Source organism: Pinus tabuliformis, chromosome 2_2 (assembly GCF_031772625.1).
Source record: "Pinus tabuliformis cultivar Carrire ecotype Pingquan chromosome 2_2, CPIR1, whole genome shotgun sequence".
NCBI lineage: Eukaryota > Viridiplantae > Streptophyta > Pinopsida > Pinales > Pinaceae > Pinus > Pinus tabuliformis.
The window spans coordinates 359286297-359310999 of record NC_142300.1 but is presented as its reverse complement, the minus strand read 5'-3'; the positions used below and the strand labels follow the sequence as shown (position 1 = coordinate 359310999).

Below are 24703 nucleotides of genomic sequence, written 5' to 3'. Positions count from 1 at the left end.
AGAACCTGAAACAAAGAAGCCTAAGAAGGAAGAAGTGAGAGATCTCTACTATGACTAAGATGATCTCCTTCAAATATTCTTCTATTGTGTAAATTATAGATAGGAATCTTTGTAAATAAGATAGGATGCATCATATTAGAGAATGGCATCATGGTAGAAGCATTAAGAGCTCATGACATAGGTAACATGAAAAATGTATGGGACAAAAATCTATAGCTATGTAGGGCATAGCTCTTGAAAACCTCATTGAAAGATACTTATGGAGAAGGAAGAAGTCATCTAGGACAAGGCTCATCATACATAACATCTGCAGGATAGGATATGCTAGATCCTCCAGATTCTCTGATGGAATCTTCATTGTAAGGTTCACCGATCATGAAGAGAGACAAGTGTTTCATCAAAAATTCCAAACTTGTGGAATTCATGGGATGATGACATAACAGGGAAGCAGTGTAAAAATTTCTGTTTTCCCACCCCGGTTTTTAGTTTCTCCTTATTTCTCCCATGTAGTTAAATGCCCATTCCCATAACCATACATTTAACAGACTGAAAAAAAAATAAATATTGCTGAAAACACAAATTCTGGAAATTTTTTCAGAATGCTGGAAATTGCAGAATTAAAAAATCAGCAATCAAAAACAGCCATTAAAACACATTAAAACACTGATATTTTTGGTCAACTTGACCCTGGAAAAACCCCCTACAACTCTTGGGGAAAACCAGTTTGAGAGCTCTTCTTTATTTCTGAAAATTGCCTTTTTACAGTGAGAATTATTCAGCAAAAAATCAGCAAACAACTTATCTCATTTCCCGTGCCTCACAGCAATCTGGAAATTACAGCAAACAGGACAGCAATAAATGCTGTACGGCCTCCGTTTTGTGTGCAGAAAAATCAGCAAACTGCTCCTCGATTTTTGTGCAAAAATCTGCCTTTCACTATGTGCTAAATCAGCTGTACAAATCTGTTCAACTGCTGCCTTGGAATGTGTGCCAAGCTGCTGTCTCCTTCTCCTCCCTGCTCAGAAATCTCTCTTGCTCTCCTTCTCCCAATCTGCTCATGAAAGAATGAATGACCTTTTCCTCTTTTTCCTCCTTTAATATAACTCCAAGTGACTTTTGGGTGATCCAAGTGACTTTTGGGTGATCTCTAAATCCAATGGCTGAAATAGATTTAGATCAATGGCTGAGATTAAATGCTCATTTAAATCTCACTTTCTATTTTTTAATTCACCCCACTTTAATAAAGACCCACTTAGTCATTTATTTCCAAAGTCACTTTTCCTTTCTAATTTTTCATTTACTTTATAAAAGTTACTTTAAAATTAGACTTAGTAACTTTATCACTTAAAGTCACTTTTAAATTAGATTTAACTTTATAAAATTATAAAGTCACTTTAGGAGAAAAATTAAATTCTTTTGGACACTTTTCCCTAGGCCAAAGATCAAAGCCTAAGGGAACCACCTGTCCTCCGGTACCAAATTTCAACACTCCCTCTTACCGAGGAAGGTGTTCCTCACCACACCCATCTTGTCTCTGAAGTAGACATGCTTGCCCCGTGGTAAGGCTTTGGTAAGAATATCTGCAACCTGCTCATCAGTGGAAATATACTCAAGCTTCACAGCTCCCTTCTGAACATAGTCTCTGATGAAATGATATCTGATCCCGATATGCTTTGACCTGTCATGAAATACTGGATTCTCCATGAGTTTAATGCAACTCTGATTATCACAGTAAATCACTGAAGGTCTCAACGGCTGACCAAATAAGCCAAACAACATCTTGCGAAGCCAGATAGCCTCACAACTAGCTAGACTGGCTGCCATATACTCTGCTTCCGCTGAACTCAGTGCTACTGACTGCTGCTTCCGGCTGAACCATGACACTACTGCTGAACCCAACCCAAACAGCACCCTGAAGTGCTCTTCCTATCAGAAGCACAACCTGCCCAATCAGAATCAGTGTATCCTGCCAATCTCACTCCATCTCCCTGCCTGTAGTCCAGACCATAATCCACTGTCCCCTGCAAGTACCGCAAAATGTGTTTTGCAGCCACCCAGTGAACCTTCCTAGGCTCACACATAAACTGACTCATCGTGTTGACTGCAAAACAGATATCTGGTCTAGTGTTGACCAAATACATCAAGGAACCAATCAGCTGCCTGTACAATGTGGGATCCACCAACTCGGAATCCGAAGCATGAAGCTTCTTCCAGTTGGTGATCATCGGTGTCGACATGGGTCTACAATCCTCCATGTGGAATCTGCTAAGGATGTCCACAATATACTTCCTCTGCCCCAGGAAGAAATGCCCCTCCTCCTGCCACACCTCCAAACCCAAAAAGTAATGCATCAAACCGATGTCCTTCATCTCAAACTCCGCCGCAAGATCTCTCTTGCAGTGCTCTATGAGTCTCTCTGCACCTGTAATGATCAAGTCATCCACATACAGCACCAGAATGAGAGGCTCCTCACCAATCACAATAAAGTAAAGGTTCGGATCTGCCTCACTCTTTGTGAAACCCATCCCCTGCAAGTATGCATCTATCCTGGAGTACCAAGCTCTGGGAGCTTGCTTCAGGCCATAAAGGGCCTTCTTCAATCTGCACACATGGGACTCCTTCCCATGCACCTCAAAGCCCTGTGGCTGCTCAATGTACACCTCCTCCTGTATGAAGCCATTGAGAAATGCGGTCTTCACATCCATCTGGTGGATCTTCCAACCCATCTCTGCTGCTATCGATATAATGGAGCGGATCGAAGTATATCGAGCCACGGGAGCGAAGGTCTCCTCATAATCAACTCCCTCTACCTGGGAGAACCCTCTAGCCACAAACCTCGCTTTGAATTTCTCAATGCTGCCATCTGCAGCATGCTTTACCTTGTAAAGCCATCTGGAAGTAACCACGGATTTGCCCTCAGGCCTTGGCACCACCTCCCAAACATCATTCTTCATGATAGAAGAATACTCCTCCTGCATGGCCTCTCTCCAGACCTGCTGGCTAGCTGCCTCCTCATAGCTAGAAGGCTCAGAGTCAAGGATGCTGGTAACCATCGCCATATAGCTACAAAACCTCTCAGGTGGTCTACTCTCTCTGACCGGCCTCTTCGGCTCAGCAACAGATGTGGCATCTCTCAAGGTGTCCTGAAGCCACTTGGGCTTCCTCTTCCCTGAGCGCACTTCTCCCACCGGAGAATGAAACTCCTCCTCCTCATCATCATCAGTAGCCTGAACTCCTGATTGTCTGTCTGCTGTCCTCCTGCCTGCACCTGAACCTGTAGAAGCTGAGGTACCGTGTGAACTGTCCATCAGTGGACTCCCTAGTGAACTGCTCTGCATGCTGCCCTGAGCACCACCCCTCTGGCTCGATGAGCCACTGCTCACTGACGGACCTGACATCCTCATAGATGTACCTCTTGATCCTTCTGATCCCTGCCCACTGGATCCCTGCGACTGACTCAACTGCTGCTGAGGGTCTGGCTGATCCAGATACTCTAACTCCCGTGACCTCCTAAAGGCCCTGTCCTCCTCGAACTTCACATCCCGTCTGACAACAACTCTCCTCTGTGCAAGAATGTAAATCCGAAAGGCCTTTGAGGTCTCACTGTAGCCCACAAAGATACCCTTCTCTGCGGTGGGCTCTAGTTTGGTCCTCTTCTCCTTGGGTATATAGGAGTATGTAATGCATCCAAAGATATGAAGATGACCAATATCAGGCTTCTTCCCAGAGAAAGCCTCCTCCGGAGTCATGTGCCCAAGGCACGATGCGGACTCCTGTTCTGCAAGTAAACAGCTGTGTTGCAGGCCTCTGCCCACAAGAACAATGGCAACCCCTGATCATGTAACATGGCTTTGGCAGCCCCTATGATGGATCTGTTCTTCCTCTCTGCAACCCCGTTCTGCTGGGGGTTGTAAGGAACAGTGAACTCCCTCCTAATGCCTGCCTCCGCACAATAGTCAACAAACTCTCCAAGGGTGTACTCTCCTCCATTGTCCGACCTCAAGGACTTGATCTTTCGACCTGTCTGAGTCTCCACAAGAGCTCTGAACTCCTGAAACCGCTTGAAGACCTCACTCTTGGTCTTCAAAAAATAAATCCAGGTCCTCCTAGAGTGATCATCAATGAATAAAACATAGTACTCATATCCACTCAAGGAAACATGAGACATCCGACCGCTCACATCGGAATGAATCAAATCAAGTATCCCCGTCGCTCTGCTGTCACTGCTGGGAAAAGGGGATTTGGCAAACTTGCCCATCGCACAACCTCTGCAAGTATCAAAGTGGTCCGTACTGAAATCTGGCACACCTGTAGTGATCTCCCGCAATGTCCTCAAGGCTCCATGATACATATGTCCCATCCTGCGGTGCCAAATCTCACACAGCTCAGAACTGCTAGCTCTGCTGTCGGTACTACTGCTCAATGCCAAAAGGGGTTGGAATGCAAACTTGTACACCTTTGCATGGCGTACACCTATCACTCTAGCTGAATCAGCTGGAGTGCCCCTGGGATACATCAACACCTGTCCTCCCCTGAACAGTACCTCATATCCTCTGTCCTCCAAAGCTGAGACGGATATGAGGTTCTTCCTCATCCCTGGCACATAAAGAACCTCTGACACCTTCAAGGGAGGTTTGGACTCCCTCTGAAATGTCACTGTCCCCACCCCGACTGCTCTAACAACTCTGTCATCACCGAGTACTACCTCAATATCAGTGCCACTCTCTGAAAGCTCTGAGAAGTACTCACGGACTCCTGTCATGTGACGTGAAGCCCCACTGTCCACATACCAGATACCTGAAGATGCTCCGCTAATCGAGGGAGAAGCATGCTCCCTCTGAACCTGTGTGGCAGGTGATCCTGCACTAGAGGACTCACACGTAGTGAACGCAAACTCTCGGTCAAAACGACCAGCAAAGTCCTCAATCTCTGCTGAAGCTGCCACGTCCTGGTTCTTCCCCTTCTTCTTCTTCTTCTCTGGACACACAACTGCATAGTGTCCCATCTTTTGACAATTCCAACACTTCACCTTGGAATAGTCCTTCTGTGTGTTCCCCTATTTACCTTTACCTTTGCCTTTGCCCCCACCACTGCTTGTGGAAGCCTGCTTCTTCCCTTTGCCTTTCTTGCCTCCTGCCACCAGTGCTACATCTTCATCCTGCTCAACTGGCTTGGCTGCCCCAAGCTGACCTTTCCTGATCTCTGTCTGAATGCAATCTCCCAAAACCTCTCCCATGTGGGAAGGGTCTCACGTGCACAAACCCCATCAGCAAAGTTCAACCATGAACGGGGGAGGCCATTCACTGCAATCCGTACCAACTCAGTGGGTGGAATGGCCTCTCCAATCGCTGCCAACTCATCTCTCACATTGGTAATCTTTGTGAGATATCCAGCTGCACTATCATTCCCCATCTTAATGTTCTTCAGCTTCTCCTTCAGGACCATCTTCCGGTTCTCATTGGTACTCTGGTAGAGATTGGACAATGCTGTCCACATCTCATGGGCATTGCTCTTTCCTCTCACATGAGGAATGCAATGGTCTTTGATTCCGTCTAGAATCAGCCTCTTACCCTTATTGTTCTTCTTTTTATACTCAGCCAACTGAGTAACATCAGTGGGCACAACAACAGGGTTCTGTGCGGTATGCACCATGATATCCCAGACTTCTGCCTCCTCAAAGATACTCTGCATTCTCTCCTTCCAAACACTGTAATTTGTATGCCCATCCAACCTATCCTCCACCCTCAATCCCAATGACATCCTGCTGTCCTAAAACTGAAAGAATAGCACTGCTGTAGTAAAGATAAAACTGCTGTTTATGAAAAAATCAGCTTGCTGGAATTTTCTGAGTGAAAAATCAGCAACTGTAATTTTTCCTTTTGCTGTCCCAAACTGCCCTTCAGCACTCAAGCTCTGATACCATGTAAAAATTTCTGTTTTCCCACCCCGTTTTCAGTTTCTCCTTATTTCTCCCATGTAGTTAAATGCCCATTCCCATAACCATACATTTAACAGACTGAAAAAAATAAATATTGCTGAAAAACACAAATTCTGGAATTTTTTTCAGAATGCTGGAAATTGCAGAATTAAAAAATCAGCAATAAAAAACAACCATTAAAACACATTAAAACACTGATATTTTTGGTCAACTTGACCCTGGAAAAACCCCCTACAACTCTTGGGGAAAACCAGTTTGAGAGCTCTTCTTTATTTCTGAAAATTGCCTTTTTACAGTGAGAATTATTCAGCAAAAAATCAGCAAACAAATTTACAACTTATCTCCTTTCCCGTGCCTCACAGCAATCTGGAAATTACAGCAAACAGGACAGCAATAAATGCTGTACGGCCTCCGTTTTGTGTGCAGAAAAATCAGCAAACTGCTCCTCGATTTTTGTGCAAAAATCTGCCTTTCACTATGTGCTGAATCAGCTGTACAAATCTGTTCAACTGCTGCCTTGGAATGTGTGCCAAGCTGCTGTCTCCTTCTCCTCCCTGCTCAGAAATCTCTCTTGCTCTCCTTCTCCCAATCTGCTCATGAAAGAATGAATGACCTTTTCCCTCCTCCTTTAATATAACTCCAAGTGACTTTTGGGTGATCCAAGTGACTTTTGGGTGATCTCTAAATCCAATGGCTGAAATAGATTTAGATCAATGGCTGAGATTAAATGCTCATTTAAATCTCACTTTCTATTTTTTAATTCACCCCACTTTAATAAAGACCCACTTAGTCATTTATTTCCAAACTCACTTTTCCTTTCTAATTTTTCATTTACTTTATAAAAGTTACTTTAAAATTAGACTTAGTAACTTTATCACTTAAAGTCACTTTTAAATTAGATTTAACTTTATAAAATTATAAAGTCACTTTAGGAGAAAAATTAAATTCTTTTGGACACTTTTCCCTAGGCCAAAGATCAAAGCCTAAGGGAACCACCTGTCCTCCGGTACCAAATTTCAACAAGCAGGTCAATGGAATGAAGCTCCTTCATTCAGAGGAAGTTGTTGCAGGAAGTCTAGATGACCCAAAGGAAAGATGAGGTATGTATGCTCACAGGTGATATTATAAAAGTCATGTCATATGGTTGTAGACAACATGGATCAATGTTCTATCTTGAGAAGCATGATCAGAGAAAGGATCTCCTCCCAGGATGTAGGAATGCATAGATCACATATTCACTAGATGAAATCAACATAATATGTCCTCATATGGAAGATGAGGCAACTGACTACAATTGAGGAACTCTAATTGGAAGTTCCTGGGAATGAAATATGTGAAGGAAAGGAAGAGATCATGGAATAAGCAACAATGGTAAAGGCAGTCAACATCCGAAAGACCAAGAAGATTTGACTATGATATCTCCTAGAAAGATATGAAGACTCTAATGGAAGTCTGGAAAAGATAGAGACCCTTGACAATACATATCTTTAGGAGATGTGTCAACATGTACGCTGGATGCTAATGCCTACAGGAAGATGTCATGATGAAAGACCATCACAAAGGTAATTATGATTTAAGTGTTCATTTCTTATTTATGAACTAGTATCTGGATGGGCTTATGTAGGGCTACCAAAGGGAAGAACTATGGATATCTTCCAAGATAACCATGTAAAAGGATGCAAGATCCTTCCGAAGAAGAAAGCATGATGAAAGTAGCATAACATGAAGCAATGCCAGATATAGACTGATAGATCACTTTCTAATGAGAGGAATGATGACATGACTGATTCATGGATGAAAGTGATGGATGGTCCGTGCCCTATAAAGAAGTCCCCAAAAGACGAAGACTCTGAGACAGAAAATTCACGACATCAAAGGAAGGAGTTCTAGCAACTGGTTGCCCAATCATCTCCACCTCAGGAGCTGCTGTAGGTCCTTGATTAAGAGGGAGCCTGGAAACAAGTTTTTTGCTTGGAAAAAACTTGGAAATGTTAATCTAGGTTGTCATTGATGTCAATATAGCAGTGTTTGTGATGGCAAATTCTTTAATACATGATTGCCCATTGATCATAATGTTCATAGTGATGAAAGTTTGATGATGATATGATGAGATGGAGGACCCAAGTGGATTGAACAACAATTGAACAACAGGAGGTCAATTGAACAACAAATGACACAGGAGGTCAATTGAACAACAAATGACGCAGGAGGTCAATTGAACAACATTGAACAACAAATGATGCAGGAGGTCAATTGATCAACAATCGAACAGTAATTGAACAACAATTGAACAACCAATGATGAAGTAGATCTAGTAAAGCAACAAGAGCGGGGGTAGGAAAGTATGGACTTCCTTGATTGTGGCTGAAGTCCCGCACTCAATCCTAGTCGTCGATCTCATAGTCAACCCTTAGATCACGGTCAACTGCGGGGGTTAAGGCTGTTTTTAATCCATGTGCCAGTCGAAGTCCCGCAAACCGTCGATTGCGATAAGGTTGTGGACCCGACGGATTTATTAACAACTGCTTAAGATCATATCGCATCCGCTCCTTCTACCTTAGGGGATCGACTATGTTATGAGAAGACCTTCGGAAGTTGCGATTGCGATTAAAGGTGATGACGTGGCATGTGGGACCTCCATATGGGTAACGTATCTCGGGCATCTATCATAGAGAAGAGGTAACAGTTCACAACTCGTGAACTTGAAGGAACAGAGGAAGCCGAAAGGTCAAGCGAACGAAAGTGTAATATCCCATATCAGGAATATACCCCAAACACAAGCAAACTCCAACCAGAGATGGACTAGGAGGGCATTTACCAGATATGTCGCCTCTAAAAAAAAAGGACGAGATCCGGAGGCTACCTGGCCCTTTCCAGACTCTGTCTAAGAGTATAATAGAAACACACAAGTGGTATAATAGCCGAGAATGCTCACAGAGATACAAGTAACAATGATACTATATATATCAAATAAACCATAAACAGATACACAAGAAATGTAGAGAGAATGCTAAGCCATTTTATTATACTGAGTAATAAAATGAGTACAGGAGATGATCAGGAAGATGGCACCTCTACTTGCATAAGGCAAGTGAAGAAATACACTCAGAATAGCAAAGGAATGGCTCCTCTCTGATCTGCGTCCAAGCTGTTGGGAAAACTATTGCGTTGCTGCTGCTGCTAGAAATCAAACGAGGATTTGGGACTGTGCCCCTCCTTAGAAAAAGCTGAAACTCTGGAATCGGACTCTACTCAAGAAACCCAGAAAAACCCAGAAAGCTTTCCTGGAATGGCCAACCCCCAAAAATCACCCCCTTGGGGTTCTGCGTAGTTCCTCACTACTCTGTGCTGCCACTGAATAGAACCCTCCAAAACTCAGCCCAGAACTCTGCCAAACTCCTCCAATATGCAAGAGCTGATCTCTTGCTCAATCCCTCGACTCAAATCCTCCACAAACCCTCAATCCAGACTGCTCCCAAAAAGAACTGTGTCCCTCTCCTAGTGCTGCGCAGTCCTCCAGAACACTGATAAAACCACTGCTGAAATGCTGAAGATACTGCTGCTGAAATGCCAACGAAAATACCTTGCCCGAGCAGGCACTCGAAGTCCCTTGGGGCTAAGGGTGAGATCTTCGAACGGAGACACTCAATGCACTAAACAGTGTTGCAGACTAGCTAAACAGCCAGCGTGCTCTAAGCCAAAACGACTATCACAAATGCACATAACCGAATGATCAAAATGAGGGGGCTCCTCTCTCTTTTATAGCTTCTGCCTCTCTTAATCCCAATGCTCACCTTCTCCTTCGTGATTCCCCTTTTGCCACGTGTTCCTCCCCTTCTGTGCAGTCTCTCCATGTGTCTGCATGGGCTCCATTTCTGTGTCCCCCTTTTGGCCCCCTTGGCTCTCCCTTTAAGTCACAACGTTGTGCTACTAGGAAGTGACTTTTATTCTAAACGTGAGTTATGCCCCCCTTTCTCACTTTTTTATTTACAAAATAACTATAGAAGGCAAAATTTGGCAAAATCGAATATTCCAATTAGCTGGGGCTAATTAGGAATATTACAGTCTCCCCCGGCAAAATGTTGCTTGTCCTCAAGCAACTGAAGTGATGGATGCTGTAAGATCTTCTCATTCTCCCAAGTGGCATCCTCATCCAGCAAATTCTTCCACCTCACCAAGAATTCCCGGACCGTCCTGCTCTGCAGCTGCCTCTCCCTGGTATCAATGATAGCCTCCGGCTGCAATACCAAATGCCCCTCATCATCCATAGGTGGTAGCTCATCTGTCACTGTTATCTGCTACCCCAATTCCTTTTTCAGGCATGATACATGAAAAATGTTATGAATCTTGCTGCCTTGGGGCAGCTCCAACTCATATGCAACCTGTCCAATCCTGTGTATCACCCTGTATGGCCCATAAAAGCGGGGCTTGAGCTTTTCAACCCCCTTCTGCTTCAGTGACCACTGTCGGTATGGCTGTAATCGTAGGTAGACCATGTCCCCCACCTCGAACTGCCTCTCTACTCGACCCCTGTCGGCATACAACTTCTGCTGGTTTTGCGCTGTAGCCATGTCATCCTTGAGAGCTCGAAGGATATCCTGACTCTCTTGGATCCAAATCTTGGCTCTAGGAGCCCTGCTGTCACCAAACATCACATCAACAAAAGATAAATGATGATATCCATATAAGGCATAGAATGGTGACATACCAATGGATATGTGATGTGAAGTATTGTAGCAATGCTCCCCCAGATGCAGCCACTTCAGCCACGCTCGCTGCTGCCCACTGACATAGTTACGCAAGTAGCCCTCCAACCACTTGTTAACTATCTCTGTCTGCCCATCCGTCTGTGGGTGATAACTGGTACTGGGAGTCAACTCCATCCCCACCAACAGGAAAATCTCCTGCCAAAACCCGCCCATGAAACGGTTGTCCCTGTCACTGACGATGGTCTTAGGAAGACCATGTAGCCTGAAGATCTCCCTGAAGAACAGCTCGGCCACCTGTGCTGCTGTGTAGTGTGCCGATATGGCAAAGAAATGTGCGTACTTTGTTAGTCAGTCAACGACAACAAAGATACAATCCTTGCCTTGTACCGTGGGCAATCCTTTGATGAAGTCCATCGAAATGCTCTCCCATTTCCCCTCCGGAATGGGTAGCGGTTGCAATAAACCCGCGGGATGGCTCATCTCTCCTTGTTCCACTGGCAAACATCGCACTCCCTGATATGCCGGAGTACGTCCTCCTTGAGGCCCTTCCAGGAGAACCTCTCTCTAATGGCCCTGTAGGTTTTGGTAAACCCCTAATGGCCTACCAATGGTGAATCATGTGATGCTTGGAGTATTTTCTTCTTGAGCTGAGACTCCTCAGTCAAGAAGATCCGATCCCTGTAATAGATGATCTCATCGATCACCCTGAACCTGTCATCTGCCACGATGTTGATTTGGTGTAGCATCGGATGTGCTCTAGCCACGAAATTTGGTGGAGAGGTTGGGGCACATGAAATCTCCAATACCCAGAAAGGGTTTGGACAGATTCTAAACAGATAAGGGGATATTAAAATAATTAATATTTTTAATGGAGTCCCTAAGTCTAAACTTAGGGAAAATAAAGTATTAATGTGTATTAATATGAATCTGCGTTAGAATGGTCCAAAAGACATGGATCAAGCAAGATTTAATCTTAGTCGTTGATTGGGGACTTAATCTCGACCGTTGAGATGTCAACAGGAAAAGTATAAGAGGAGGCTTGAGGGTCACTTGGAAAATACACCAGATGATTAGTCATTCTATTCTCTAGAGCGGGGTTTGCTAAGAGAGATAGAATCACTGATCGGGAGAGCAGCTGAGGGGCATTGAGTATAGAGAAACAGAGAAGGCAGAGATTGTGCCGGGAGAGCAGTGCAATAGCCAAGGAGGGTGACGCAGATGCAGCCAAGTGCTGTGCAGAGCAACAAAGGGGCCAGCGCAGCTGACGCAGGACCTCCTGGGGCTGACGCAGGGCTAACGTGAGACAGAGAGGGGCTGACGCAGTCCAGATTGGGCAGACGCTGGGGTTGCAGAGCAGTTTTGTGCTGAGGAACTGCCAGAAGGATTTTCCGGGGTTTCAGCCAGGAGATTTCTCTCAAACTGTGAGGTATAGCTGCTAAGGAAATTCTCTGTTGGGTAGGCTAGTTTCAGCACCCAGATTGTACTCTGATATTGCTTAATAAGAAAACCCTCAGATAGCTGCACTGATTTTCCCACATTGAGTTTTTCCAGGGATATTGGTCCAAAAATAGTGGTATCATGTGGTGTGTTTGTTTTTGTTTCTTTTAGTTGCTGATCTGTAATATGTTGAGCATGCATTGGTGTTTATTTTCAGTATTTACTTTGTAAATAACTTGTTAAAGAAAAATAACAAGTAGGTAGGAATAAATCAGAAAAAGTGCATGAAGGGTTTCTAAACTAAGTAAACTTAGAAACTTCAACTGTTGGGAGGAAGGATCAGCAACAACACGGATGCAGAGGGAGTTGTCGTACATATTTAGTAGTGGCAGTGGTAGAGCCATGGGCAGCAGTACAGGATGTAGCAGTGCAGAGGATGTTGGGCAGGAAGGCCAAGCATCAACACAGGTACCGTTGCCAGATGATCAGGATGATGCTCAGTGGTGGAGCATTACTAGAGCACATTCCTCGCTAAGAGGGAGTGTTGATTTGGGGTAGCATCGTGTAACGAATAAAATATATAAATAATATAAATATAATGTAAAAGATAATAATCATAAATAATAGTTAAGTTAAGCTAATAATTAGGTTGAAGAGGCATGTCTAAAAGGACATGACTCTTCATGAAGAGACACTTGCGTGAGATATAAGCAAGCCTCTTGTTCTCATTGTAAATCATTATCATTATCATTCTTATTCATTTTAATATATAATATTTATATCTTCATGGATATCTTGATATTCCAAGTATTCTGGAGTAATTAATCTTAAGAAGGAACTTTGTTCGCTTCATTTGGTATCAGAGCCACGTTTGGCTGATCACCAGGCCTTTGGCTATCAACCTATCATCAACCTTGTTGCTGTCATAATTGAAGCGTTTTGCTATATATTGGGAGATTCTCCATTATTAGGCCTTTGGCCATTAAAAAAAAAATTAACAAAAAAAAAATACAAGTAAATAAATTAAAAAAAGAAGAAGAAAATAAAAAGTAAAAAAACAAAAAAAAAACGGATACAAAATCTCATACCAAGTATATTTAAAGCTTTTTACGTGGAAAAGCCCGTGGTTTTAAAAACAACCCATGGTAATTGCCCATGGTATTTTAAAAAGTTAAAGGAAAAAAAAAGAGAAAAAAAAAAAAAAAAGGAATACGTTTACGTGAACATTTTAACGGAGGTTTTAAAAACAACCCATGGTAATAGCCCATGGTATTTTAAAAGTTAAAGAAACAAGAATACAAAAGCTCTTACGTGAAAGGTAAATATTACTTTTTATAGGAGGTTTTAAAAACAACCCATGGTAATAGCCCATGGTATTTTAAAAGTAAAAGATATTTTGATAACATTGGAGAAAAAAAGTGTGATCTAAATAATTTTAATCGTTCAAATCTAAAGATTGTGACCGTACCAAGAGTCACGTCTCATCCAAATTTTCCGAGAAAAAAATATTATTATAATTATAAAAAAAGATACTATATAAGCCTTATATAGTTACATATAAAAGGAAAAGTGGGTCTCAAAAAAGTATATATAAATTTTATATAATTATAATTTTATAATATATATAAATTTTTTATTAAAAGAGCGAACCAAAAAAAGAAGAAGAAGAGGAGAATATTTGAAAAATATATATAGGAGAAATAAGTGATATTTTATAATAAAAATAGCTCCAGTTGACATATTGTTTACGTAAAAACATCAAGGAAAAAATGGAGACTAGTAATGAAAGGTTTCCTGAAACCCGTAGTACATGTGTTCGCACACTATTTAACATCAAAGGATCACTGGCAGGAAGAGACATCATAATCTCTATCAGTCCTACTGAAAGAAGTAATTATGTTAGTCCTAAATGTGCTAATCAATTGGTGATTCCTAAATCAAATATAGTTGAAACAAATTTTTTTGGCAAACAATACGATATAAACAATTTACACCTAAATATTGGAGATTATACTTTTACCTCACAATTCACCGTGCAAACCCTATATTTTAACGATAGTGACATTGTTTTGGGATCACCATGGATGAAAACTCTAGGTTCCTTTATTCTAAATACTAAGAAAAAGTTTTTAACATTTTCTTACAAGAAGAAGAAAATAACGCTCCAAGATGTTACACTGAAACCTAATTCAGTAACGCCAGAAGATATATCAGATATTTCAAAAGTAATTTCTCAAGAAGGTAAAAAAGTATTACAAAATATGCAAAATGAAATTGACAAAATCACTATTGACAAAAATGAAGAAGTTTCTCGACTTAAAAACCATAGTGAAAAATTGCTGACGCAAATTAAGATACTAAAGAAGGATAAGAAGTCATTAGAAAACCAGGTACAACAACTTATCAAGAAGGAAGCATGAAATGTAGAAATTCAAGTTGATGACAAAACAACACATACCGATTCAATGAATGTCACAACTCAGGAAGAAGACAAGCAAGTTGAAGAAAAGACGCGCGTGGATGTTGCAATTCAAACGATGAACATCCCCAATGAATGTTTCATAACAAACTCAACATCTTTGCCAGAAGAAAACATAAAAATTGTCGCATGCCCAGTAAGGAAAAATCAAACAAAAAAGGTTCCATATCGGCATCCGAATCATGAGAACAGACGAATCAACCATGCTACATATTTGAACAAGTCAGAACTGAAACAACAAACTGATGTTCTGGATAATAGTGATGTAATCTCAATCCAGTCTTATGCTAACAAGTCGTCACAAAATTCCAGTGATCAGAATGCTATACAGAAGATTAATCTGGGATGGTCTGATCCCTTCTCGGTGCGACAATTTTGTTTGTCACTGAGAAGATCATATCAACTTGTATCGACGAGGATGACTATTTCAAAACAAAAAGACTTTCAAAGCCGAAAAAGAGATCAAGCTTTTTTTTCATCGACAAGCTTTGAGGACAAAGCTTTTTGAGGAAGGAGGCAATGTAACGAATAAAATATATAAATAATATAAATGTAATGTAAAAGATAATAATCATAAATAATAGTTAAGTTAAGCTAATAATTAGGTTGAAGAGGCATGTCTAAAAGGACATGACTCTTCATGAAGAGACGCTTGCGTGATATATAAGCAAGCCTCTTGTTCTCATTGTAAATCATTATCATTATCATTCTTATTCATTTTAATATATAATATTTATATCTTCATGGATATCTTGATATTCCAAGTATTCTGGAGTAATTAATCTTAAGAAGGAACTTTGTTCGCTTCACATTGGATGCGCTCTAGCCATGAAAATTGGTGGAGAGGCTAAAGCACATGAGATTTCCAAGACCCAAAAATGGTTTGGGGAAATTCCACCCGGTTAAGGAGATATTAAAATAATTAATACTTTTAATGGGTTCTTAAGTCTAAACTTAGGAAAATAAAAATATTAATGGGTATTAATATAAAACTGGGTGAAAAGGTTCTAAATGATATGGATCAAGCCAAATTTAATCTTAGCCATTGATTAGAGATGTAATCTCGGCCGTTGAAGACTCAACAAAAAAGTATAAGAGGAGGCTTGAGGGTCAGTTGGAGATACATCAGATTGATCAGTCAGTTCGATTTTCGAGAGTGAGGTTTGCTAAGAGAAATCGAACCATTGATCAGAGTTGCAGCGAAGGGCAATGAGTGCATAGCAGAGAGGCAAATGCAGAGCCAGCAGGAGCCACGCAGAGGGCTAGAGGGCCTGCGTGAGTGACGTAGAGGCTGCAGAGGTGACACAGAGGGCCAGAAAGGTTGCGCAGAGCATCAAAGGGCTGACACAGAGGGTTTCAGGCTAACGCAGAGGCCAGGAAGGTTGACACAGAGCCTCAGAGAGGCGTTGGAGAGAGTTTCGTGGAGCAGCCTTTCATAATATCTGCTTCCGAAGAGAAGCATTACTGCCAGATAGATTTCTTTGTCGGGTGAGCCAGTTTGGCACCCAGTTGTACTCAAGAAAATCTGCTTAATAATAAAACCCTCAGAACTGTTGCACTGGTTTTCCCAAGTTGGGTTTTTCCGGGGACGATTGTCCAAAAATAACGGTGTCCCTTGTGTGTTTGTCTATTTCTTTCAGTTGATGATTTGTAGATGGTTGAGACTGCATTGTGTTTATTTCAGTATTTATATGGTTAAATAACTTGTTCAATAATTAAAAAAGTAGGAGAAATAAACCAAATAGTGCAGGAAAATTTCTAACGGGTTAGACTTGGAAATTTCAACAAAAGTCATCTATACAGGTAGAGATTTGCTCTAGAAAAGATCAGAGCTGCATTGGAGGCCAGGAAACAGAACCCAAACTGGTAGGACAGTTGGGCAACCTGATCGACAGTGAACATACCATTAATGTATATTTATATTTATAGACCCAAGAACTATACTGGATGACTTCATGAACAGCAAATTGGAACAGAAAGAAACCTTTAGTTAGACTGCGGGTATGTATACAGTTCCAAGTTCCAACTGTCACTCTCAAACATGCCTGACCCAATTGCTAATGACAGCTTCAGGTGAGACAAAATCCACAAAATAACCTAATGGGGTTACATCCAAAAAATGCATTTCAGACTTTGTCATATTTAGAGACAGATATCAACAAGGATTTCATCAGGATCAGTATTTCCTTGCAGTACACATTGAGGATGAACTTCCTCTTCACGTTGGGAGGTACCATGACTGCTGTCAGAGCCATTTTCTCAATTCCATAAACAAGGACAGGATTATCAGTCTGAGTCTAGCCATTTAAGGGTCCCTTAGAAGCCTTTATCAGTGCTGGCAGTCAACCAGGGCCAGTGAGGCAAAATTCAATGTGACAAGCCTAAGATTAAGTGCCACCGGCCTCAAAAAATCATGTGCAGTCCAATTTTCAACATGACCTTTTTATGTGAGTGAAGGTATCCAATCAGAATATTACATCCACTACAAACAGTTGATTCAGTTGTGCATAAATGACTTTGCGATCTACCACTGGATTCAGTTTCTCATTTACAAGTTCATGAATTACTGAGCACATCTGACAACTAGTTGGAAAAGGCCTACCTGCATCAATTTTAACTGCTAATTGTGATTCTTTGCATTTTTATACACTTCTGTATTTCTTTTCTTATTTTAAGCTTGAACAATGTCTCAGAAATTTTAATGCCAGGAATTACGGACTTGGGAGATAAATATTGATAAAGATGTATATAACTGCTCTCATATCTGCTCACATTGAAGTGTTTAATTTAAGAGAAATGTCCTATCAAGGGCCTTAATCCTCTTGCCAAGCTGACCAGTGAAATAAAGCCTGTTACTGAATTGTTTGTGAATATAAGTCCTGATCATACACTGTTTTTTGGATCAGCAGAGAATGATGGTTGAAGCAGGTGTTAGCAGACTTGCCAGTAAAAGCCTTCGTGCAACCCCAGAAAAGGAAAAAGAATATGCAGTCAGGTTATTACTCGAGTTTTCTAATGTGAAAGAGTTCTGCTTGAGATAGCTTCAGAAAAGGGTTCACTGCTGCTTCTTAGTGGAATGGCTGGCAATGTGGAGAATCCAACTTTATCTAATCTGGCTGAACAAGTGCTAAGAAAAATGGAGGATGTGGAGGAGAATGTTCATCAACTAGCTGCTGCAGGAAGGTTCCAGCCTTTGCTGACTCTCCTTTGTGAAGGTACGAGTTCAAATTCAATGCAAACTTGGCTTCTTGTTTTCTCAGAAAGTCTGCCACATATTGTTTTTGAATACATAGAGATCGATTATAACTGCAAATAGCCACAAGTTACTAAACTCACCTGTCATAATTCCCAAGTATAGATTAAATATAATTTTGCAGTTAATGGAGCAAATCACATCATATCTTAACCAGATTAAAAGTCAGTTGTCATACTAAAATTTATACTGTTATACAGGTTCCTGTCAAAATTTTCTGCTTGTGAGATGTTTTTCCTTCAATTTAAGAGATTTTTATTTAGGTTGTTTGCAAATACAGCTATATAGACTGTTTGCAATGGACTGCAAACTGCACCTTGAACATCACAACAGACTTAATATGTGCCTTCGACACATAAGCATATACATATCAATTAACATCAAGTTGCAATGATTTATTAACTTGGCTTTCTAATCTTCTGAGTCAAAGCCTCAAATGAGAACTTTCATTAAGCATTGGAAAGCCTGATGCCCTTGTGCATTTGTCACTCATCACAACCATTTAGTTATTATGCCTAACTATGTTTCAAGGTGGACTCCTTTTTTATATCATCTCCATCCTACACATGGTTGTTAACCATAGAAACATAAGAGTGCGTAGAGGATCTCTTGTACCATTACTCTTTTTGAACTATGAAACAGTTCCTTGTCTGCTGCAAATGTTAACTAATCACTTAAGCAATAAAATAATGGATAATTCTATGCAATACTGATGAATAGACTGTTACCCACCAAAAGCGGGTGACACCATAGGAGACTTTTTCTCCCACACTTAGCATCCAGCCGGCCAGACAGCAGCCCCTGACAACCACCACTAGCCGATGGTGTGCCACTATTCATCTCTGCCACCTGCATCAGTCATATGCTTCTCATCCATCTCGCAGGAGCACATGAACGAAGGTGGGATTCCTATCAAAAGGTGCTTTATTCATTTTGCAATTGGGTGCTTATGCTTGTTTGTACTTTGGGCTTTTGGCATGGATTATGGGGTGACTTGGAATTGGGGGGGGAGGGGTTGACCATGACCTTGTTCCCCCACCTTAAATGGGGGGTTAATATTCAACCCCAGTCCAGTGGGACTTCCCCTAATGGCCCAATAGCTATAGGAGGGGCACTACTTGGGAAGCCCCGATTGAGATAGTGTGTTCCATCTATCTCGATTCCATACTAACCACTTTCAAATTATGGGCCCTATATTCCACCTCCATTCTTCGGGTTCAACTGACCATTGGTTCTTTGGGATTTGACACCCATACATCTTCATACTTGGGCAGGGTCCGAAACTTGGCCTTGGGAGGTTGATGCTGCTAAAAGAAACAAAAAGAACAAATAATGGCCAAAAAAGAAAAATCAAAAGAACATCAAAATGCAAAAGATGGTTGGGACATACACATTAGCAAGTAGGAACAAGCCTGACATGAGCTCTACCTCACCCATTATGGCCATCACCCAGTTCTTGAGAACCATATTGCTCCCATACATCATGAAAGGAACCATTGCATGTCCCAACGCCGATGGGCAATGAGTTGACTCATCATTGAGGGGTGATACAACTGCTATACATCATACAAAGCAAGTTCTAAGCCTTTGAGCTACGAGCAATAATACAAAAGAAAGGTAAAAGAAACACAAGAGGGGTGGAAAAACAAAGGTCGGGTTGGTAAATAATGCATCCACGATTGCTCCCTCCTCACATCTATACACAGTATGTGGATACTCATCATGTTGGTCCCATTAAGCATAGCACTTGGCCATGGAGTCTTCTCTCCTTCGTTAACATCATTGTTCACATAACACCCATTGATTGAAGGGTGAATTGAGGAAATGTCACTTCCCTATGGGGTTGGAAACACCTAATAGGGTTGCCTTTACCCACTTCTACCTAGGGAGGAAACAACATTGCGAGTTCAAAGCCCCAAATTTGGAAGGGAAGCCTTGTTTGAAGTGTCAAATAGCTCTTTACATTCAAGTTTGGTCCACTTAGATGCAAAAATGATTACTGTACCTAATGATTTGTTGCTTGCTAGACTTTGTGATTTGATTGTTAAGTGGTTCCATAGCCATGACCTAGGCCACCTTAATTGGGACTGAGGTCTCCAGAGAAGCATATTGGCACCCATAGGTGAAGTGTTGAGAGCCATGGTAATCCAAACAAAAACAAAGTATCATATACACCCTTGGGCACCTCGAACACCCACAAAATTTTGGCACTTTGCGCTACATTTGATGACTTTTAGGGATGATGCACCTGGGCCTAGCAGGATCCCAACCGGCTTAGCACTTTATGAGGGATGGCAGTTGATCCAGGGCCCAAATGAGGATGGTCTCACCCATTGAGTCACGGGAGGGCTAGCACCACCTTGGAAGCCCTCAACGTTGGAGCAGAGATTGACACTATGGCCATTTGGAGACCCATGAGACCTCCTTTCTGCCCGAAGATGACATTTGGGTTCCATATAGGGATATTGAAAGATATCTGTGTTGGTTGATGTAGCTTGGACACGTGTTCAAGCCTCAGGTGGTGTTAGTGAGGCTAAGAACACAAGCATAAAATATCTCCAAGCCCAAATTATTCTTTTGAATGGAAATGTCTTAATTAAATTAATTAATGAAATTTTTAATCATTTTCCTAAGTTTTAACTTAGGGAAATGTTGATTTGGGGTAGCATCGGATGTGCTCTAGCCACGAAAATTGGTGGAGAGGCTAAAGAACATGAGATTTCCAATACCTAAAAATGGTTTGGGCAGATTCTATACAGTTTGGGAGATATTAAAATAATTAATATTTTTAGTGGAGTCCCTAAGTATAAACTTAGGGAAAATTAAATATTAATGTGAATTAATATAAAACTATGTTAGAAGGGTCCAAAAGTCATGGATCAAGCCAATCTTAGCCGTTGATTAGGGACTTAATCTCGACTGTTGAATTTTCAACGAGAAAAGTATAAGAGGAGGCTTGAGGGTCACTTGGAAAACACACCGAGTTGATCAAGATTTCGATTTTCTGGGGCAAGGTTCGCTGAGGAAGTCGAAAGAGTGATTAGAGTTGCAGCTGAGGGGCAGTGAATATAGAAGAAGAGAGGCAGAGATAGTACCGGGAGGATTAGCGCAGAAGCTGGGAGAGAGGGATGCAGAGCCAGCGAGAGGTTCACGCAGAGGCAGCCAGGAGCTGCGCAGTGCCTCAGAGAGCCAACGTGGGTGACGTAGAGGCTCTAAGGACTGACACGGTGCCTCCAGAGGTTGACATAGTGCCTCTAGAGGTTGACGCAGGGCGAGCTAGGGTGACGCTGGGCCAAATAGGGTTGACACAGTCCCTAGAGGTTGACGCTGGGGTTTTCGTGGGGCAGATTGGAGCTGGGAGCTGTCGGAGTGTTTATCCGAGGTTTTAGCCAGAACATCTGTCTCCAACTGAGAGGTACTACTGCCAAGATTATTCTCTGTTGGGTGAGCTATTTTGGCACCCAGATTGTATTCTAAAACTGCTTAATAATTAAAACTCTCAGAAAGCTACTCCAGTTTTCCCGCATTGAGTTTTTCCAGGGACATTGGTCCAAAAACAACGGTGTCACTTGTGGGCTTGTTTTGTTTCCTTCAGTTGATGATCTGTAATGTGTTGAGCATGTACTTGTATTTATTTTTAGTATTTACATGGTAAATAACTTGTTAATTAATCAGAACAAGTAGGCAGAAATAAATAAGAAAAGTACATGAAGGGTTTCTAATAGTTAGACTTAGAAATTCCAACATGGTATCAGAGCGTGGTTTCAGATCACAGGAGAACTGAGGACCTCAGCCAAGCAGAGCAACAACAGCAGAAAAACAGCTGTCCCGAGTGACAGAAGCTATTCCTAGCAGAGAAGCAGCAAGGAAGGGGTGACGCAGTGCCTGCGTCATCAAGTTTGAGCCGGGAAGAGGATCAACGCAATGGCAAAGGGGAGCAGACTCGACCTACGCAGTGCCCGGTCATCTTTCTCAGTCAGGAAGGATTGATGCTCGTGGCTAGGAGGTGTGGATTTTGCTGGTGTTGGGATTGCGCAGAGCCTAGAAGCTCTAACCTTCAGTTCGCTGGGGCTGAGGAGGCTGTGGGTGAGTTGTATAGTGACGCTGGTGGGGTACTATAGTCAGAACAATACCTAACAGGGCAAGTCCAAGGAGGAGGGAGTTACTGCTGAGGATTTCTAGCCAAGAAATCCGGATCAGTGGTGCAGCTACACTAACGATCGGAGTGGGGGCATCTCGACATTGGTAGAAGGGTTTCCAGGAGGGAAATCGAGGCTCAGAGGGAGTCACACCAAGAACTTCCAGGAGGGAAGTAAAGGAGCAGCGAGATGGCAGTGAACGGGGTAAGAGACCAGGACAGACTGGACGGAGCCTCAAACTTCGTAGTCTGGAAGGCTAGAATCTTGTCTGTTCTAGACATGAATCGTGTCAAGCACTTCGCCTTGAGGATGATAGTGATCCCAGTTGACCCAGTTGAGAACAACAAGTACGTGGAGGCAATGGCGAGGGCCAAGAGCATCATCCTTGATGGGGTCAAGGACCATGTACTACCACATATTGCCAAAAAGGACATGGCAAATGAGATGTGGGAGGCCCTAACGAAATTGTATCAACATACTTCTGTGCAGAGAAGGATACTACTAGAAAATCAGTTGCGGTCATACCAGATGCAGAAGGGAGAACAGATCGACATCTTCCTCGGTCGATTGAAGGAGATCCGGGATTAGCTGACTTCCATAGGGGCCATGCCGGATCAAGAATTGATGGTGAGAACAACCCTGAACGAAGTCTTTGAAGACTGGGAGGTGTTTGTCCACAGCATATTGGGTAAGGCGACCCTTCCAGATTGGGAGGAAATGTGGGCGGCTCTTCGCCAAGAAGAGATCAGAAGGTTAAGCAAGGCAGGAAGTAGTGGCAAGGGGATCAGAATCAAGGAGGAAGAGGAGGATTGTTAATTTTAGGTATGTTCTATGCTTAGAGCAATTAATTTCAACTTTCACAGTTAGCTCAATATCTTTTTCAGATTAGCAATCACATTAGCATTAAAGTAAACTGCAGATAGAACATAAACATAAATCGCAAAGGACAAGCCAAGACAAGAGGACACAAGATGTGGCGCTAGCCAGGGACAAACCCCAATGTGGGGAAACCCTTGATCAATTCTTCTTCTATGTTCTTCAATAGTTCAGCAGAGAGAGAGAGATAGTACATTTACAACAGAAGTCAACACTTTGACTTTCTATATCTACATGAGATCAGTTGAAGACATGCTGCTTCAACTGATTCTCTAAGGTGACTCCTTCACCTATCATAGTGCTGCATCTCGTCCACTTGCTGCACCTCACTGTGCGGCACCACGCTGCACTTCATGTTGCTGCTCTTGTCACTTTGCTGCTCCAATCATTGAGCTGCTCTTATCACGGATCTGCATCTATTGTTGTACTCATTGCTGATCTGCACTGAATGCTGCACCATCACTGATCTGTACTCAATGATTGCTATGCTACATTGTGTTTCACCCAATCATACACACAAGGCATACTCAATACATCATCATCATCATCATGCTGCAATACTTTGTTGCTACATCATGCTGAAATATGTATATCAGCCTTAGCTGCTTGCTATGGCTTGCAGCCTAGCAAAGCAGCTAGGCTATAGTTCCAGATTCCTTCAAGCAGACCCAAACTAAACAATCCTTCTATTGTCATGCTGTCACCTACAACAATCCGAATTTATACGCTGTTCTTTCTGACTTCTTTATACTATGAATAAGTGCCATCTTTTGCTGCGGATAAGGAGACTCTTTATTTGCTGCGTATAGGGTTTCTTTGCTATGGACTTAGGACAACGTGTAATGGCCTCCTTGAACAACAAATAAAGGCTGCGTAATAAGGACCTTTGGAACAACGGATTAGGGACACCTTCATACTGCGTATTGGTATTCCTCTTGACAGCTACAGGTCTCCTTTTTAACTGCGACCAGATCTCCTTGTACGACTTGACTGCGGCTAGGCATCATTATGACAGCAGCTAGGTCCTTAGATGACTGCAGCTAGAAGGTGGCTAGATCCTTCCCTTGTTGCTGCGTATATACCCTTATGGATTGCGACCTAGGGCAATCTTAAGTGATGCGGCTAGGAGACTGCATTAATCATCTCCATAGGGTCATCACCATGACAACGTTAGGCTACAACCATGATTCCTTTGGGACAGACCTTAGGTCTCTCTGTGTTTAGGGCATGACAATATTAGAACCCTTGTTCCATGACAGCGTTTAGGAGGCTCCTTTGATCAACAGATTAGGGCTCTTTTGTACAGTGGTTAGAACCCTTTTATGACGACGTATAGGTTTTCATTAGGCTCCTTCCTTCACTGCGTCTAGGGCTTCTCAGTGACTATAATTTAGGGCTGCATATAAGTTTCTCCATGATAACAAAAGGGCTTCTTCTTTGGTTGCATTAGGCTTCTCCATTAGAGCAACGTAGAGCTTATTCTCCCATGACTGCATTTAGATCTAGGGCATGTTATCTTAGGGCAGCGTATATTCTAGGGCACTCTTTCTAGATCTCATCTTCATCAAACCCAAAACAGGATGAAGATAGATCACAAGAGTGAGTGAGTTTCAAATGACTTAAAGTCATCTTCTATTTATACTAAAACGTTGAGCACAAGTGGGGTTTATTTGGTTGTTGGCCGATCTTGACGAATTGTCCCATAACACAAATAAATTCATATCTCCATGAATACTTATCGGAATCTGATGATCTTTAGATCAATCCTACACCTCTCGATGAGAGGGATCCAAGAAAAATATCAGCTTCCATTAATAAGATGACCCACATGGAGTTTTGGCCCTAGTTGCCAATTTTAACACTCCCTCTCAA

At 42.1% G+C, this 24703-nt stretch overlaps 1 protein-coding gene across 1 annotated transcript in view; it reads left to right on the top strand.

Annotated features, from left to right (window-relative positions):
• The window catches only part of LOC149192730 (U-box domain-containing protein 44-like), a 142698-nt gene that overhangs the window by 18909 nt on the left and 99086 nt on the right, over positions 1–24703 (top strand). Inside the window, 2 exon segments of the mRNA XM_089404686.1 lie at positions 17473–17593; positions 17596–17778. Coding sequence (XP_089260812.1) covers positions 17473–17593; positions 17596–17778 — 304 coding nt within the window.